This window comes from Lepus europaeus, chromosome 2, assembly GCF_033115175.1.
Source record: "Lepus europaeus isolate LE1 chromosome 2, mLepTim1.pri, whole genome shotgun sequence".
NCBI lineage: Eukaryota > Metazoa > Chordata > Mammalia > Lagomorpha > Leporidae > Lepus > Lepus europaeus.
This window is the reverse complement of record NC_084828.1, coordinates 149,596,848-149,616,041: the sequence shown is the minus strand read 5'-3', so window position 1 is coordinate 149,616,041 and position 19,194 is coordinate 149,596,848. Positions and strand designations below refer to the sequence as shown.

Sequence of the window (19,194 nt, the reverse complement as noted above, 5' to 3'; positions counted from 1 at the left end):
TGTTCACATCCTTCTGCATGGGAAATTGTTGTCTTCTCCTTTATTTATATACTTAGACATTATTAGAGAATATCAGTATGGATCTGTATTTATTTTACACTTTGAATTAGAATCAAATTATTTTGTTGCTCAAATTGTATCAATCTTAACCACTGGGAACTCTCTCAGCTGTCTCTTGTCCCTGTGTCTTCCACAAACTCCATCAATATGGCTTTTCTTCTCTCTCTCTCGGAATCACAAGGTCACCCAGGCTCACTATGTACTCATGTTGTATAGCTCCTGCCGAAATGCTTACATCAGCCTTTTCTCCAGGGAACCTTGGTACCATTTTGTAAAAAATTGTCTTAGAAATCAAAGCAAGATTGGAACACTAGATGTACTGTTGACACTGGAGTATCGGTTTCTAGGTCCTCTCAGCTGACAAAGCAAATAAATACAAGGGTGTATACTAAGCCATATATATATATATATATATATATATATATATATGTTTCTATAGGCAACCATCTGTGATGTCTTATTTTAAAATGGTGTCCTTTCGTATTCCTGATAAATGGCTAAATTGAAATTCAGGTTCAAACTGTTTCCAATGATATTTCATAGGAAGTGGTATGTTTTTCCATCATGAGGTACACGTTAACTGCTTGTGCTTTCATGGTAACTACTGATGATCCTTCCCTAGGATACACTAAACCCTTAAAGTTTAAATTTTGATTAGTTCCTTCTTTCTTATATTAGAGAAATATTTCCCCATTCAGCTATCAGGTAGTCCTGAGGTAGAATCCATAGAAAAAGGATAAGGTAAATGCTTCATTCTTTTCCTAATTATTTTTAAAAGGATGAATTGGTTCCATAGCTTCTTCCAAGACTGACCAGAGCTTAAGTTTTTGAGGGCCGTTGTGTCACATGGCTCAGCCTCTGTCTCCAGCCTTGGTTCCTGGGCAATCATCCTCAGAATGGTAGAGGAGGGTTTGGGTGGGCTGGTGGTGTGGAGGGTTAGGGTGCAGAGGTGCAGAGGCAGACAGCAGTTTGAAAGGAATGATGTGCTCGGTGGGGCGGAGTGGTGTGGCTTCCAAATACATTCATCCTGAAGCAGCTCTAGTCTCAGTCAATAGATCCTGTTTGGATGATGTCTTGGTTTTGTAGATTTTCATGTCATCTAAGAAATAGCTGAACCCACACTTGAAAGTCTACTCTAGTAACCAGAGGAAAAAGACAGAAAAACCCAGGCTCTGGACATATTTGACCCTAAATCCTTAAATGTAACCCACTTAAGAGAGAAATCTAGACACCTTTGGAATGCTAGGGAGGAAGGGAGGATATTGGATCTCATGGGTTTTTTCTTTTATTTCAAAGGCAAAGAGAGAGGGAGGAAGAGAGAGAGAGCTCTAATCCATGGGTGCACTCCCCAGATAGCTCCTATAGCCAAGGCTGGGCTGAGGTGGACGCCAGGAGCCAGGAAGTCAATCCCACCTCCGCGTCCCAACGCCCACTGAGCCTGAGCTGGTAACCCATCGCGCCTCTGCGCCGCCAGGGCCCTAGGACAGGCTAAGGTCTTGGAGACAGCCCTGCCTCCCGCTGCTTCCTGTACCAACCATACCAAGCCTAGACCTCAGGGTCGCTCACTCAGCTCCCCGATCTAAGTCCCGCTCAGGCTACACAACCCTCCAAGCCTCCCAGGCCACTCCGCGGGCGCAGGCAATGACGTCACCACCCGCTCTCCGCTCCAGCTCCTGCTTCCGCCACGCCCACGCCTCCAGCCACTCTCAAGACAGAGGCCGAACGCGGCGGCTTTCCGCATCCAAGCTTCAGCCGGGCGGCAAATCCCGTCCTGATTGGCTGCGCCTAGGCTCGTCGGCGGAGCCCCGCCTCAGCAACTTAGGTCCCGCCCCCACCCTTGCAGTGATTGGCCCTGGCGGCCTCGCCCGGGCTCAGATTGGTCCAAGGTATGACCCATCGCTTTGCCTAGGAGGCCTCCCCGAACGTGGAGCGGAAAGCCTGGCCATGGCCGGGGCCCGCAGGTTGGAGCTGGCCGAGGCCCTGGCGCTGGGGCCCGGCTGGCGGCATGCGTGCCACGCCATGCTCTACGCGCCCGACCCGGGCAAGCTCTTCGGCCGCATCCCGCTGCGCTACGCCGTGCTGGTGAGGAGGGTCCGCCGGGCCGCCCCGCCCCGGCCCGCGGTCTCCCTGGGCGCCGCAGCCAACCCGCCTCCCCCATCCCGCAGATGCAGATGCGCTTCGACGGGCGCCTGGGCTTCCCGGGCGGCTTCGTGGACGCGCGGGACGGCTGCCTGGAGGACGGGCTGAACCGGGAGCTGCGCGAGGAGCTGGGCGAGGCGGCGTCGGCCTTCCGCGTGGAGCGCGCCGACTACCGCAGCTCGCACGCCGCGGCCGGGCAGCGCGTCGTGGCGCACTTCTACGCCAAGCAGCTGGAGCTGGAGCAGCTGGCGGCCGTGGAGGCCGGCGCCCCGCAGGCCAAGGACCACGGGCTGGAGGTGGGGCGGCTGAGGCCCCGCCCCAACCCCTCACCCACGCTCCCTTGGCCCCCTAGGTTCTCCAAAAGCCCATCTGAACCCTGGTCTTGGCCACGCCCCCATCCGCCTCCCCAGCGTCTGGGTAGCTCTCCTCCTGGTCAGTTCTCATCTGGGTGACACTGCCCACCTGCCCTCCCTGCCAAGGCCTCTCCTCGCCCCTCCCTATCAGTGATATTGATGAGGGCCAGGCATGGTGTGGGGGGTAGGCCTTGTTAAAGCACTGATTACTGTAACCTGTCCCCAGTCGCTGCTGGTTAGGGGCCAGGAGGAAGCCCCGAGAATTTGCATTTATGACAGGTTCTCCGCTGATGCTGATGCAGGTGGTCTAGACTCCAGGGTTTGAGAGCCGCAGTGAGGCTGAGCCAGCTTCCTGGAGTTGGGGCACTATGGGTCTGGGAGAGATGTGGGAAGGAGTAGAATTTATGGAACGGAGTACCATGTCTGGTGGTTGGCCTGTGGCGGGTGGAGCCTCACTGAGGTCGGAGCACTGGGGCTGGTTCTGCTGAGATTTTAAGATTGCTGTAGCAAGATCTCATAGAGAGAGGGTTTGGTTAAGGGGTTGAGCTACTGGGGATCCCAGTGTCTGCTGTCTGCCTTCTTCCCAGGTGCTGGGCCTGGTGCGGGTGCCCCTGTACACCCTGCGTGATGGTGTGGGAGGCCTGCCCGCCTTCCTGAAGAATTCCTTTATTGGCACTGCCCGGGAGCAGCTACAGGAAGCCCTCCAGGACTTGGGACTGCTGGAATCTGGCTCTGGCCGTAAGATTTCAGCCCATAGACCTCAGTAGACACCACCCTCCCTGGAAGCCTGGAACTCGAGGTGAAGACGTGGGTTCTGGGAGTGCAGGGCGGGGACAGGGGACGGTTTTCCCCTCTGTGCCTGAGAGATGAGAAGTGAGACCAGATTAAAAGAAGGAGATGTGTGTGCAGTACCCTGTGAGCATCCAACTCATGACATCAGAGGCAAAGACACAGTGCAGCCCTGCGCCCTGCCCGATGCCCAGAGCCTGCCTGCACCCTGTGCATGTGCACACAGATGAACTGGTACCCACAGGCATGCACGTGCCCACACAGCCTGCCATCTTCACCCCATTGCACCCAGGATAACTTTTTTTTTTTTTTTTGACAGGCAGAGTTAGACGGTGAGAGATAGAGACAGAGAGAAAGGTCTTTCTTCCATTGGTTCACCTCCCAAATGGCTGCTACGGCTGGTGTGCTGCGGCCAGCGCTGCGCCGATCTGAAGCCAGGAATCAGGTGCTTCTCCTGGTCTCCCATGCAGGTGCAGGGCCCAACCACTTGGGCCATCCTCCACTGCACTCCTGGGCCACAGCAGAGAGCTGGACTGGAAGAGGAGCAACCAGGACAGAACCGGCGCCCCAACTGGGACTAGAACCCGGAGTGCCAGTGCTGCAGGCGGAGGATTAGCCTAGTCAGTCGTGGCACCAGCCCCAAGATAACTTTTAATCAGGAAGTGGCACCATTGGGCTGGCGGTCACTATACCTTGCTCTTTGCTGGGATGGGAGGAGCTATGAAGGAGATGAGTGTTTCTTCCCAAACTACCACCGGGCTGCTCCCCTGGGTGTAGCCCGCCCATGTTTCTTGGGGAGGACAGAGGCAGAGGACTGTGTGTTCTCTGAAAGTGGTCCCAGTCTTACCTGAGTGTCGGCCAAAGCAGAGGGCCATGAGAGAGAGAGTTGTTCCCTTCCTTTTCTTCCCCAGAATCAGCAGAAGGGGTCAAGAAGTGGGTGGGTCTCCTTTGACTGACCTTGAACCTAAGACCTCTGGAGTCCTGGTTCCTCTCCTCCAGGGCTGTCATCTTTGGGGCCCCTTAGGCCCTGGAGGATCAGAAGGGGACCTGACCCAGCTCCTGTCTAGCCCTGCCCTTCCCCAAAGAACCTCCCAGGATAGGAAGACGTATCACTGGACCTGTAGGCACTCAGTTCTTGGAACAGACAGGTGTTACGCACCTACTAAATGCCGGGTGCTCTGAAATGCATGGAGAACCATAGCTTGCTGTCCACATCTCCGCAGCAGGTGTTGGCATTCTTAAAGGACTATACAGAAAATGTTTTAGGCTTTATTGGCCACATGAATTTTGGTACCTGCTAACACTATTGTGTCAAATGTACATGGATACTGCATAAACATAGCATGGCTGTGTTCCAGTAATACTTTATTGTAAAAATGAGGTAGGCAGCCTCTTGGTCATATTTTGCTGACTGCTTGTCAAAGAAGATAATAATTTAATTGATTGCTATTACTTGTTGTTGTGAAGAAGGAAATAAACAAGGAAATGATATAGTCCTGCCTTAATATTATTTATTGTATTTTTAATTGAAAAAATTTAATTGACACATAATAGTTATGAATATATATGGGTATAATATATAACGATGAAATCAGGGCAATTAGTATATCTATCACCTGAAACATTTTTCTTTCCTTTGTGTTGCAAACATTCAAAAATTCTTCTACCTATTTTTTTAAAAGATTTATTTATTCATTTGAAAGTCAGAGTTAACACAGAGAGAGCAGAGGCAGAGAGAGAGAAAGAGGTCTTCCATCCGATGGTTCACTTCCCAATTGGTCTCAATGGCCAGAGCTGTGCCAATCCAACGCCAGGAGCCAGGAACTTCTTCTGGGTCTTCTACACGGGTGCAGGGGTCCAAGGACTTGGCCCATCTTCTGCTTTCCCAGGCCATAGCAGAGAGCTGGATAGGAAGTGGAGCAGCCGGGTTTCGAACCTGCACCCATATGGGATGCCAGTGCTTCCTGGGTTAAGGCCAGGGAATTAACCTGCTGTGCCACAGTGCTGGCCCCTCTTCTGCCTATTTTTAAATATACAATATATTGATGTTAACTATAGTAACTATAGTCACACTACTATGCAGTAGAATGCTGGAAATTAATCCTCCCATCTAACCATATTTTTACTTGTGCTAACCAACCTTTCCCTGTCTCTTCCTTCTTCACCCAGTGAGCGGGGAACAGATGCAACCCAAGTGCTGAACTCCTGTGCCCCTACACACAGCTGGGTACCTAGTATTTTTTATTTTAAGATTTATTTATTCACTTGAAAGAGTTATATCTTTAAGCCACTGGTTTGCTCCCTCAATGGCTGCAGTGGCTGGGGCTGGGCCAGCCAGGCCGAAGCCAGGAGCTTCATCTGAGTGTCCCATCTGAGTGACAGCGGCCAGACACTTTGAACATCTTCTGTTGCTTTTCCAGGGCATATTAGGAGGGAGCTGGATTGCAAGTGGAGCAGCTGGGACATTAACTAGCACTCCTGTTGGATGCCAGTGTTGCAAGTAGTGGCTTTAGCCGCTCTGCCACCCCCGGTGGCCCATGGGTATCTAGTTTTCTACTATAAACTGCAGCTCACAGCTCAGCTTTGTCCATTCTGCTGTGTTTAATCAGCTTTTCACTGACAGCCTCACTCATCTCAGCAAGAGGAGATGCAAAGTCCCTCTTGGCCCCACCCTTGCCTGTGTTCGTGACCATTCTATTTTCTATTTCTATGAGATCAAGTTTTAGCTTCAGCATACCACTTTGTTAATGGTGCTTTGGGTTTGAGTGTTCTGGATGGGCCCTCCTAGAGAGCATTCAAACTGAAGTATGAGGGGGACATTGACAGGTAGGAGAGTGATGGGTAGGAAGAGTTTTCCAAGGAAAAATCTTGGCAAACCAAAACTCAGTTCTCACAGCAGCCATCACTTGATTAGATTTCAAGATTTTGTAGATGTGAAGTCTACTGGGTGATTCTGTTCCATGTGATACAGATGCCTGAAAAGTATGCCAAGTGGTATTGAGCAGGGGTATAGGGCCTGTCTGGAGAATTGAAGACAGCCTGAGCCACACATTGGGAAACTTGGCTGGAAGACAAGCCTCAGCATAGACTGGGGTTGCCGGATGTGGCCTCACCGACATGGGAGTCGGCATTGATGAATTCCTACATGGTAATGCAGAGGCTCCCAGAAGTGTTCTTGGAGACCACGGTAGAACCCGTGAGGTATGTGATCCGGCCTCAGAGACTGCACACTCTTGCCATAGTCTCTTGATGAAGTAAGTGGGTTAAGGAAAGCCGAGATAGAAGGAAAGAGAAATGGAAGAAGAAAAATGGAACTCCATCTCTTGATAGACCCAGAGTCGGGTGGGGCGGAGGACCAGCAGGTTAGGACAATCTGATAAATGTTTCCTGGACCTTTCCAGGTGCATTCTCAATTTGAAGTTAGAGTCCAGCACTTATTTTCAGGCAGAATATGCCAATTATGTTGTTAACCTCTGTGCCTAGGTTTCCTTTATTTGGCATATGAAGATAATAGTATCCCTACCCCTGAATGATACTGTAAGGCCTAAATATGTTAACACATAAAAAGAGCTTAGAATACTGCCTGCCACACAGGGAGTGCTGCAGAATGTTAATTACTCTCATGGTCATTGGATTTTTATTGTTTAGCTCCTAGCTAAACATACATGTACAGTGACATTTTCTCTGTCCAGGACAGAAGGGCACTGTGCTCACGTAATGCTACTGCTCCAGTGTCTACCTGCAGTGCCAGTTGATGTTGCTGTAATCAGTGTGATGTGAAATTTGTAAAAACTACATGATCATTGGGGATGATCTCTGGATCAGTGTAAGAATTCTAATGCTTTTGACATTGAATTTTGATGTTAGTATGCAGATCCCCATCCTTTGACTGGAATTGCCTGATATTCTTTGCCCATCCTTTCTCATTCAACCAGAATCTCACTGCTTTACTAAAATTTCATGTTTTTTCCTAATTTAGGAGTCTTAAGATCAAAACCCAAACAATACACAATACTTTCCCCAGCAAAAGTAGTGTATTTGTATGTTTCTGCCTCACCCCTGCTGTCTTTTAGTAGAATGATCTAGGGTGTTGAGCTAGCATAGTAATCAAGTTATTTATGATTTCATTTTTACATCACTCATACTTTTAATTATGAACTGTATTATTTAACAGCCATCATTAGCACAGTCACTTAGCACTAAATGTGGATATATTAGAAAGCTGTGCACACAACTAGCTCACAAATGTTTTACACCATCTTCCCACTGAGCAGTTCTTCCCTGGAATCCACCTGTTACATCACTGTCTTCCAGACAACTGCATGGGTAATAGCCATGCATTCGCACTTGAGTCAGTGTGGATAACCATCAACTTTTTGCCACTGTGTGTGAGCTCGTTCTCCCATCTTACAAATGTCCTGGACTGGAAAACCACTGTGATGCTGTTCTTTGGTGTTATCTTTCGTCTCCCTGAGCAGTGAGTTCTGTCAACTGCACATCTTATCTTTGTTCTCATTCTGGAGCCCATACTTTGCTTCAAGTCCCTGAACAACTACTGCATCAGTCTTGGAATAACCCTAGAGAGTGTTCTTTGTAATTTACATGCAGGTTCACTTCCTTTACTGGTTAGTAATATGTGGCACAGACCTAACGTTACTTCCTGTGTGCTTAGGTTAATTGGAGGCAGGTCTTCAGCTCCTCTGCTCCCCAACAGGCATGAGATCCATCACTCGCCTGTTCCACCCCTGTTTACGTGGCCTTGGCCTACATCCACACCTGGGCGTTGGTGCTGGACACCAGGATGTCATGAACCCATCAGTTGTGCTCCTCTGAGTCTTGATGAGGGTGGGGGCACTAGACTGTGGGTGACAGCAGTCCCGCTTGGGGCCTCCTTTTCCAGGGGATTCTGTAGTGATGGAGAACCCTTTCTGGAGTGGAAGCAGAGTGGCCTGTGCCATTGCAGCAGCTGGTAGTGCCTGTGGGGAGCAGCAGCCCTGGTGAGGTTGGACCCTGGGGTTTGTGTGTGTGCACCAGGGTGACCCAGCGCTCTGGGGAGATGCTCAGACACTCAGACTCCCTCCAGTCTGGAGCCTTTGGGAAGCAGCTTCCTGCTGTGTTTCCAGCCCTCTGTCTGCCCCTCGCTAGCGATGTTGCTTTTCCAGAGAGAAGATTCTGCACGGTGGTTTTATCTCTGTATATCTGGCCTTTGCCAGATGGTGCCTGCCACTGCAGGGCGTGGGAACCACATGTTTGTCCACGTCAGGAGAAAAGTGGGACCAAGGGAAGCCACATGGTTTCTGTCCTAAATGTGGTCAGGTTCTGTGGCTGTGAAGCTCATAGAGGAGATTCCCTTGTCCCTCTGCCCTGCCTGGACCCTTCTTCCTCAGCATGGGCTGTGTCTTCTAAAGAAACCCCTGCCTCCTGTTCTCCCTTCAGAGGTGGCCCAAGTTCATCTGTTTGTTTTTTTGTTTAATTTTTTATTACACATTTTAAAATTTGTTAAAGATGTATTTATTTGAAAGGCACAGATGAGAGAGAGAGAGAGAGAGAGGTAGATCTTCCATCCACTGGTTCATTTCCCAGATGGTCACAATGGCCATGCACAGCCAGGTTGCAGCCAGGAGCTTCTTCCAGGTCTCCCACGTGGGTGCAGGGGCCCACTCTTTTGGAATATCTTCCACTGTTTTTCCCTGGCCATTAGCAGTGAGCCGGATCAGAAGTGGAGTAGCCACAAGACAAACCAGCATTCATATGGGAATCCAGTGTCACAAGTAGCGACTTTACCCATTACCCCACAGTGTCGGCCCCTAAACGTTTTTTGACACATTAAAATTACACTCATTTATGGGTTTACATATTTATGGGTTGCCATGTGATGTTTCGATACATGCAAAATTATGTAATGTTTAACTGGGGGAGACATATCCATCTCTTTAAAAATGTAACCCTTCTTTTTGGTGAAAACATTGAAAAGACTACCTTTCTTTCTAATAAGAGAAATACACGATACTTTTATCTATGGTCACCTTTTTGTGCATCAGAGCCCTAGAACTTCTTGCTGCTATCTTGCTATGACTTAGTATCCACTGATCAACTTTTTCCTTCCTTCCCTCCCAACCTCTGCCGACCATCATCATGCTTTTTTCATTTTTTAAAAGTTTTTTAACTTTTATTTAATAAATATAAATTTCCAAAGTACAGCTTTTGGATTACAGTGGCTTTTTCCCCCCATAACTTCCCTCCCACCCACAATCCTCCCATCTCCCGCTCCCTCTCCCATCCCATTCACATCAAGATTCATTTTCAATTCTCTTTATATACAGAAGATCAATTTAGTATATATTAAATAAAGATTTCAACAGTTTGCACCCACACAGAAACACAAAGTGTAAAGTACTGTTTGAGTACTAGTTATAGCATTAATTCACATAGTACAACACATTAAGGATAGAGATCCTACATGAGGAGTAAGTGCACAGTGACTCCTGTTGTTGACTTAACAATTGACACTCTTTGTTTATGGTGTCAGTAATCACTCTAGGCTCTTGTCTTGAGCTGCCAAGGCTATGGAAGCCTTTTGAGTTTGCCAACTCCGATCTTATTTAGACAAGGTCATAGTCAAAGTGGAAGTTGTTGTCTCCTCCCTTCAGAGAAAGGTACCTCCTTTGATGGCCCCCTTTTCCACTGGGATCTCACAGAGATCTTTCACAGAGATCTTTCATTTAGTTGTGGTTTTGTTTGTTTGTTTGTTTGTTTTTTGCCAGAGTGTCTTGACTTTCCATGCCTAAAATACTCTCATGGGCTCTTCAGCCAGATCCAAATGCCTTAAGGGCTGATTCTGAGGCCAGAGTGCTATTTAGGACATCTGCCATTCTATGAGTCTGCTGTGTATCCTGCTTCCCGTGTTGGATTGTTCTCTCCTTTTTAATTCTTACAGTTAGTATTAGCAACACTAATCTTGTTTTTGTGATCCCTTTGACTCTTAATCCTTTCATTATGATCACTTGTGAACTGAAACTGATCACTTTGACTAGTGAGATGGCATTGGTACATGCCATCTTGATGGGATTGAATTGGAATCCCCTGGCACATTTCTAACTCTACCATTTGGGGCAAGTCCAATTGAGCATGTCCCAAACTGTACATCTCCTCCCTCTCTTATTCCCACTCTTATATTTAACAGGGATCACTTTTCAGTTACATTTAAACACCCAAGAACAATTGGGTGTTAATTGAAGAGTTAAACCAATAGTATTAAGTAGAACAACAACAACAACAAAAACTAAAAGGGATAAAGTATTAAGTTGTTCATCGACAGTCAGGACAAGGGCTGATCAAGTCACTGTTTCTCATAGTGTCCATTTCACTTCAACAGGTTTCCTTTTTGGTGCTCGGTTAATTGTCACCAATCAGGGAGAACATGATATTTGTTCCTTTGGGAATGGCTTATTTCACTCAGCATCATGCTTTTAAAAAAAAAAAAAAGATTTACTTATTTGAAATTCAGAGTTATAGAGGGAGAAAGAGAGTCAGAGAGAGAGAGAGAGAGAGAGAGAGAGAGAGAGAGAAGTCTTCCATCTGCTGGTTCACTCCCCAATTGACCACAATGGCTGGAGCTGCGCTGATCCGAAGGCAGGAGCCAGGAGCTTCTTCCAGGTCTCCCATGTGGGTGCAGGGGCCCAAGGACTTGGGCCATCTTGTACTGCCCTCCCAGGCCATAGCAGAGAGCTGGGTCAGAAGTGGAGCAGCCGGGACCTGAACCGGCACCCATAAGGGATGCCGGCACTGCAGATGGTGGCTTTACCAGCTACCCCACAGTGCCGGCCCCACCATTATGCTTTGAACTTCCATGAGATCACCTTTGTTTGGAGACTTCACGTGGGTGAGATCATGTGATACGTCTTTCTGTGCTTCGCACATTTCGTTGCACACAATGATCTTCAGTTCCATCAGAGTTGTGAATGACAGCACTCCGTGATCTGTGAACGACGGGCATATTCCATTGTGTGGCTGGGTCACACTTTCCTTAGCCACTCCTAGGGTGGATTGACACTGAGGCCATTTCCCTTTGTTGGCTGTTGTGAGCCATGCTGCAGCAAGCATGGAGAGCAAGTGTCTGCGGCAGGCTGGCTTCATTCGGCTTGGTCTTGCTCCCTGTAATGGGATTGCTGGATCGGAGGGTAGTTACATTTTTAGTTTTTGAGGAAGCTCCGTTTGGTTTTCTGCAACAGCTACATTAGTTTCCATTCCTACCAACAGTGTAGGATTTCCCTTTTCTCCGAGTCTTCTCTGGCACTTGTCATCTTTTATCTCTCTGACAGCGGTCATTCCAGCTGGGGTGAAATGGCATCTCATGTCGGTTCATTTTGTGTTACTGATGATGAGTGACGCTGAGCATTTGTTCATGTCCATGTTGGCTCTCTGTATGTCAGTTTAGATCTCAGCATCTTCTAGTTTAGCTCGAATTCTGACTTTCTCTAGTTTCACCCAAGATTAGGCTTTGAATCCCCTCTTTTCCCTTTGTCTGTTGGGGGTAGAGGCTTGGGAAGAAAACGTTTCTGTGCAACAAACTGATTTCCATTCCTGACCTTGTCGGCTTTGCTCTCCAAGGGAAGGAGGCATCATCTTCCCACAGACGTCTCAGTGGGGATGAAGCAGATTTGCCAGAATTTCTTAAGGTTTATTTACGTATGCAAAAGTTAACAAAGAGAGAAGGAGAGACAGAGGGAGATCTTTTCTCCACTGCTCCACTCCCCAGATGGCTGCAATGGCCAGGGCTAGACCAGGTGGAAGCCAGGATCCAGGAGATTCTTCCAGGTCTCCTACGTGGGTATGTGGGGCCTAAGCACTTCGGCCATCCTCTGCTGCTTTTCCCAGGCCATTAACAGGGAGCTGGGCTGGAAGTGCAGCAGCTGGGACAGAACCAGCACCCATACGGGATGCCGGCAGCAGCTTTCCCTGCTAAGCCACAATACCAGCCCACAGAAACTTTTTAACTGGAAAGGTCTTTAATTTAGGATTAGGAGGGGCCCGCAGCAATAGCCGGCAATCTGGGGGAAAAGTGCAAATTCAGAGTGGATTCCCCTTGCAGGCTGTGCTGAGAAAGGCAGACAAACTCACGTGTCTGGGGGGAGGTGGCCGGGGACACTCGCCTTCCAAGACACAGAACGTGCTAAGAAGCAGGAAGCAAGCATGGCATTTGAGGCTGAAGTAGTGCAGAGTGCATCTCTCCCAAGCTTACCCCAAGCACTAGACAATTAACCTTCACCACAGGAATCAACACCAACATTTCAGATAAGGGAAGCAGGCCCCGTGGCTGGCCTGGCCTCACAGCAGTGAGTGGAGGTCACAGAGTGACAGGGGCCCCATCTTCTGTCTGTCCCCGGTGTGGGGATTTATCAAGGCCAGGGAAGCCTCCATGTGCAGCCATGGCTGGGTTCTCCCATCGCTCAGCAGGATGGGAGTGGGCGAGAGAGGAGAATGGCAGAGTCTGGGCTTGCACCCCCTCTCTCCTCCCACCAAGGAGCATTTCAGTGAGATGACCTGAGACCCACCAAGGCCAGCAGCCTTCCGGGTGGCGAGCTGAGACCCAGCTGCTGTGCAGGAGGGGATGTTTGTGGGTAACTCAGGGAAGGTGGGGACATCGCCCCTCAACCATCCCCAGGGACTCAGGTATTTTAGGAAACTTCATATAAATAAGTGGAGAAGTGAACTTCCCAGGAGGCACTGAGAGATGGATGGCAGGGACGCCCAAGCACATTAAGAGGGAGGATTGCCCAGGGGCCCCACTTGGTAACTGGGGGGACCAGAGGGCATCTGATTATGTGTCCTGGAGCCAGAGCTGCCCGGGACCGGACCTGAGACGAGGGGTCTGTTAGGGGTAGAGCCGTGGGTGTTTCTGGGATCGTGCTTGGCCTCAGGGTCTCCACTGTCCATGCAGAGATGACCAGTGTCCTGTGCTACATGACAGGAGGCACAGATGAAGTCGTGGAGGCTGGGCTGCAGGCGGCACTCCTGTGTCCCTGCCCTCCAGCTTCTGTCCTGAGAATTTAGTCTGGATAGCGTCTGACAGAAGGGCAGGGTCCATGAGGAGGAAATGAGACACAGGAACTAAGCCCTCTGGCAGTCTAGTTGATCTCGGCAGCTGCTCTCAATCGTCCAGCCTGGACTTCAAAGACCAAGAGCAGCCGTGGTGGCCATGATGTTGCAGGTCCAGACCACAGCCCACTCCTGCAATGCTCTGGCCTGACAGGACTGCCTCCCCCCAGCTGTCACTGGGTAGCAGTCCCTCCTCTTGCTCACCAAGCGTGCTGGCTCCTGGCCCACTCCATCCTCTCCAACACCTGGCCGTCTCTTCATCCCCCACATGGACGCTGCCCCTCCCCTCTGTCCTTGCCACCCCCAGAGTTCATCCCCTTGCAGCTCTCCCCTGCCTCAGGCTGGCCCAGGTCATGGCCTGGACCTCAACTTTTCCTGAGATTGCTCTGCCTCCCCGCGTCCAGAACTCTCCTCTGCCTCAAATGCACCCTCTGCTCTCCCCTCACCATGTTGCATTTTTTTTCTGCATGGAGACAACTAATTGTCTAACCCCCCAGAATCACCTCTTGTTTCATTCTCAGCAAGATTGAACCTAAGACCCCACAATCTAACGTGACAGTATCTCCCAAGGATTTCGCCTTAAATGCCTTGCCTCTCTCTCCCTTCCTAGTCCTTCCTGGAAAACCTCAGCTCTACATTGTCTTCAATGGAAAGCAGGTGCAAGGCAAGGAAGCCCCAGTCCACGGGAACCCAGGCACACAGCTGGGCACCCAGATTTTACTGTGACCCGAGCAGCTCACGGCTCAGCCTTGCCCATGCTGCTGTGTTTAATAGATTTGCTTTTCACCGATCAGGTCTCACTCATGTCACCAAGGGGAGATTCAAATCTGGTCCCACCATTAGCTGATCCATCCTTAGCCTCCTGGCTTTGCCCACTCTTCAGAGCCCTGTGGAGCTGCAAAATGGTCTCCTGTCCTGCGAGAGGCCCCACCCCTCTCCCCCTTTTCCCTGGACTGTGCCCCTCACCACTTCCCCTCCCATCCCATCTCTCATATGTTGGCATAGACATCATGTACTTAGTCTCTCACTTGAAATGCTGCCCAGGCTCCAAAGTCCTCTCTGACACCCCATGACCTTTGCGGTCGACTTCTTACACTGTCCACGTCGACACTGCCCATTCTCTCAGCCAAACCACACTGCCTCTCACCTGACCCTTCCCGGAATTACTCCCATCAAGGTCATTGAAACCCTGTGCTCCTAAACCCACGGGCGAATCTGCCCTTGCTTCACCACAGGTCTCATGGGCGCTGGTGCAGCGTTCACTTCACACAGCAGCTTCCTCTCTCCCCCTGCTCTTCTTTTAAAATGTTTGAATAAAGATTTCATTTATTTATTTGAGAGGTAGACTTACAGAGAGGGAGAGGGACAGGCAGAGAAAGGTCTTTCATCTGATGGTTCACTTCCCAAATGGCAGCAACGGCCGGAGCTGAGCCGATCCAAAGCCAGGAGCCAGGAGCTTCCTCCGGGTCTCCCATGCAGGTGCAGGGGCCCAAGCAGAGAGCTGGATTGGAAGAGCAGCAGCCAGGACAGGAACCTGTGCTCATGTGGGATGCCAGCACCACAGGTGGGACTTTAACCTACTACCCCCCAGCGCCCCCATCCCCCATCTTCTTTAGGAGGCTCAGCGCCCCTAAAACTTCAGCCTTGCTTCCCACAGGACCCAGTCCCTACCTTCCTCTCCTGTGTCTCTCCATGGGTGGCCCCATCCAGTCTGGGGAAAATTTATACCATCTTTTAAAACCTCAATAAGTCCTCATCAATCTTTTGTCACCCTCTCTGAAATTAGAGTGTGCACCATGGCCCTGTGACACCATGTGAAAAAAATGTAGACAAAGTGACAGAGATGGGCTAAAATGCTTAATTTTTTGTGCTTTCTTATACTGTTTGAATCTTTATGATATGTATACATTCTAGGGTTATAAAATGGCTAGTTGAAAAAATAGAATGGAGATTTTTTTTCTTGTGAGTTTATACAAAACAGTCTACATTAATTTAATAAAACAAGCAAAGAATTCAGGCGTAGGCATGGGACCTAGCCCAGTAGGAAATCCATGTAGGTCCTGATTGGTTGAGTCTGGACACGTGCTCACCCCAGCCCCTCCCTGTGCTCACTGGCCCACTGCCATATGACCCCGAGTCTGGGTCCTCTGCCCTCAGCGTGGCCAGGAGATCTGGGAGCTGTGGTTGCCACTCTCACCTTTTATGAATTTGTATTTGTAAAATTTACAAAATGATGAGTTCTCCATCCTAAGCGGTGCAGACTAACTCATTCCCTTACAACACTGCATGGACATTTCTGCTGCTATAGGTGATGTTGGAATGGCCACAGGCATTCTTGGCTCTGGTTGCAAGGGTGTTCCAGAGGAGAACTGAACAATGCAGCTGCAGTGGAAGGTATTGTGTGGTTTATTTTTAAGTGATGGCCATGTGTTCCCGTGCAATAAGAGCTTCTGTGGTATTCTACCTATAACTGTGCGGATGCACATAAAGGTGTTAGGAGAGAAATCTGCCCTACCACGTGCAGCCTGGAAGGATGAGGAAGTGGAGCAGAAATGAGGTTCCGCATGAACATGGCTGGGGCTGGCATTAATCCCATGATTCAGCCTCTGCCTGTGACAACAGTGTCCCATGCGAGTGCTGGTCTTGTCCTGGCTGCCCTGCTTGCAATTCAGCTCCCTGCTAGTATGCCTGAGAAAGCAGCAGATGACCCAAGGTCCCTGCACCTACGTGGGAGACCCAGATGGAGTTCCTGGTCTTGGCTTCAGCCTGGCCCAGCCCAAGCTGTTGCAGCCATTTGGGGAGTAAACCAGCAGATGAAAGATCTCTATCCCCTCTCCGTCCCCATCTCTCTCCTCTCTCTCTCTGTAACTGTGCCTTTCAAGTAAATAAATATATCTTTTAAAAAAATTAACATTGCCATAAGGTAGCCCATGGAAAATTTTTCCACATCTTACAGGTCATACATGGAAAAGTCTACAAATTCAAAAGAGTTTGTCCTACATTCTAATAAAGTCCTAAAAGTTTTCTGACATTACCAGTAATGAGCATGCTTCCCACCACTCCACCCCAGTAACAAGGAGGGCCAGGCCTCCTTGTGTGGGCAGAACAGGTTCTGTGGGACTGAAATGTCAGAGGACTTCAGGAATAGTCTTCCAGAAAAAAAGAAGCCCAAATTAGGTAGGAAACAGAATATTAATTAAGAATGTAAATTCACAACAAATGACAACTTCAGAAAAGTTTAAAAAATTGCCACAGACACAATGGAATTCAGAAAAATAACATTGAGGTACAGTGAATGACCTGATACTGTGTGGGAGTTTTAGGAATACCAAAGTCAGTGTATCTTGTCTATGCTTTCTGTATCATCACAGAAGTGATCTATGATAAAAACCAAGGTCTAAGTATGTCTAAAAGATCTCTTTCAAGGTGTAGGAAATTTTGCAAAATTCTAAACGATAAAAAAATCACATTATGGCTTGAGAATTCTTAAAAATCAAAAGACTGAGACATCCCCAAAACTTTGAGCTAGAGGACAAGACTGACCACAACACATCTGTTAGGTATATATTTATATATAAATGTTTATTTTTAAAGACTTATTTATGAGGAAGCACAGCAACAGAGGGAGAAGAGAGAGAAAGAGAGAGAGAGAGAGAGAGAGAGAGAGAGACCTTCTTTTCTCTGGTTCACTCCCTGAGAAGGGTACAACAGGCAGGTCTGGTCCAGGCTGAAGCCAGGAGTCAGGAACTACATCTGGGTCTCCCACATGGATGTCAGGGGCCCAAGTACTTGGCCATCGTCTGCTGGCTTCCCAGGTGCATTAGCAGGAAGCTGGGTTGGAAGGGGAGCAGCCAGGACTCACATATGGGATGCCATGCTTGGCAAGTGTTGGCCCACTCAGTATATGTCCTGGAGTGGGTGAATTGCAGGAGAGGGTCAGCCTCACTTTTCACTTGGGAGGCACCAGCCATGCCTGCTCTCCATCATCTAATAGTGTGCCTGTGGACTAAAAGATACAAGAGCTGCATAAAGCCAGCCAATTATGTTACATTGTCCTCTCTGCCTTTCTTGTGTTTGTCAGCAGCCTAATCAAAAGGCTTTTCCAATTGATTTTTAGAAAGCCTTTGAATGTATGTTTTTGGCCTGGTTTTATTCGATAATGTGTTTAATTAGTGCTAAATGTGAATTCGACCCTGTTCTTAAGCACCAGCAAGCAATTATGTCCTAGACAGGATTAAACCACTAGTGAGACTGCCATATTATTGGGCCGGCATAGTGGCACAGTAGGTTAGGCTGCCTGTTAATGATGCCAGCGTTTCATATGAGTGCCTGTTTGAGTCTCGGCTGCTCCACTTCCAATCCAGCTTTCTGCTAATGTGCCTGGAAAAGCAGTGGAAGATGACCCCAGTGCTTGGGCCCCTGCACCCACAGGGGAGACCAGGACAGCCCCAGTGCTCGGGCCCCTGTTACCCACAGGGGAGACCAGGACAGAGCTCCTGGCTCCTGGCTTTGGCTTGGTCCAGCCCCAACTGTTGAGGTCATTTTGGCTGTGAACCAGCAGATGCAAGATCTCTCTCTCTCTAACTCTGTCTTTCAAATAAATAAATTCTTTCTAGAAATCACCATGTTGCACATATCTTCATGAAATTTGAATGTTAAATACATTTTACATTTACCTGAAAATAACTTTTCAAATTTGTTGCTTAAAGGAGGAGCTAAGGCTGCATTTGGATTTTCAGTTCAGAGAAATGTTTCCAGTGGAACAATTTAGCCACTGGCACCACTCCCTGGGACTTTGGCACCTGGTGCTTTCAGATCTGCTCCCACGTTGGCTGCATCACCTCATTCCCCAGGCTAGGATCTGTCATCTGTCAAGGTTTCTCCAACTTGTTGGACAGAGGAGCCGAACATTTGAAACTAGATGCATGGTTCTATAGGTATCAGGTGCACTGCTTTCAGGCACTCCTGAGAAAATTTCAATCCTTTTTCAGTAACATCTTTTTTTTTTTTTTTTTTTTTTTTGACAGGCAGAGTGGACAGTGAGAGAGAGACAGAGAGAAAGGTCTTCCTTTTGCCGTTGGTTCACCCTCCAATGGCCGCCGCGGCCTACGCACTGCGGCAGGCGCACTGCGCTGATCCGATGTCAGGAGCCAGGTACTTCTCCTGGTCTCCCATGGGGTGCAGGGCCCAAGCACTTGGGCCATCCTCCACTGCACTCCTGGGCCACAGCAGAGAGCTGGCCTGGAAGAGGGGCAACCAGGACAGAATCCGGCGCCCCGACCGGGACCAGAACCCGGTGTGCCGGTGCCACAAGGCAGAGGATTAGACTGTTGAGCTGCGGCGCCGGCCTCAGTAACATCTTAATCGCATCAAATGCAGCTCACGTGCTGCCCATTCCTGAAAAGTCTCACTTGTCCTGAGTTCCTCTAATGCCCACTTGTACTTCAAAACTCATCTCTCCATGAGGGCGGCTTTGGTCCCACGTCCAGGCTGCCATGGCAACCAGAGCATGTCTCTGCAATAGGACATAGCCCACTCCCAGGAGGCTGAGCCTAAATTGCTTTGGGCCCTACTAGAACATGGCTTTATGTCTCCAGCATCTGGTATGTTGCTTATTAAGTAGACTCAATAAGCACTCAATCAAGTTGAATGTATATTTATAGAGAAGTCTTAACTCTTAGGGAGCTTTAACAAACCTCCACATAGAAGTTAATTTTGAATGTGAGTTCTCTACCCCAGAGTTTTCCATGATGTG

The 19,194-nt window shown here is 48.9% G+C and overlaps 1 protein-coding gene across 3 annotated transcripts; it reads left to right on the top strand.

Moving 5' to 3' along the window:
- Positions 1–1,960: 1,960 nt before the first annotated feature.
- Positions 1,961–4,834, top strand: LOC133776065 (U8 snoRNA-decapping enzyme-like). 3 transcript variants are annotated; one of them, XM_062214761.1, is made up of 4 exons: positions 1,961–2,142; positions 2,226–2,495; positions 3,140–3,351; positions 3,812–4,834. In XM_062214761.1, exons 1-3 carry the CDS (start codon positions 2,005–2,007, stop codon positions 3,317–3,319), a joined length of 588 nt encoding a protein of 195 aa, XP_062070745.1. In that variant the 5' UTR covers positions 1,961–2,004; the 3' UTR covers positions 3,320–3,351; positions 3,812–4,834. The 3 variants fall into 3 exon arrangements, with proteins under 3 accessions (XP_062070745.1, XP_062070753.1, XP_062070736.1); XM_062214769.1 differs by having other exon boundaries at positions 3,661–4,834; XM_062214752.1 differs by having other exon boundaries at positions 3,140–4,834.
- Positions 4,835–19,194: the final 14,360 nt, after the last annotated feature.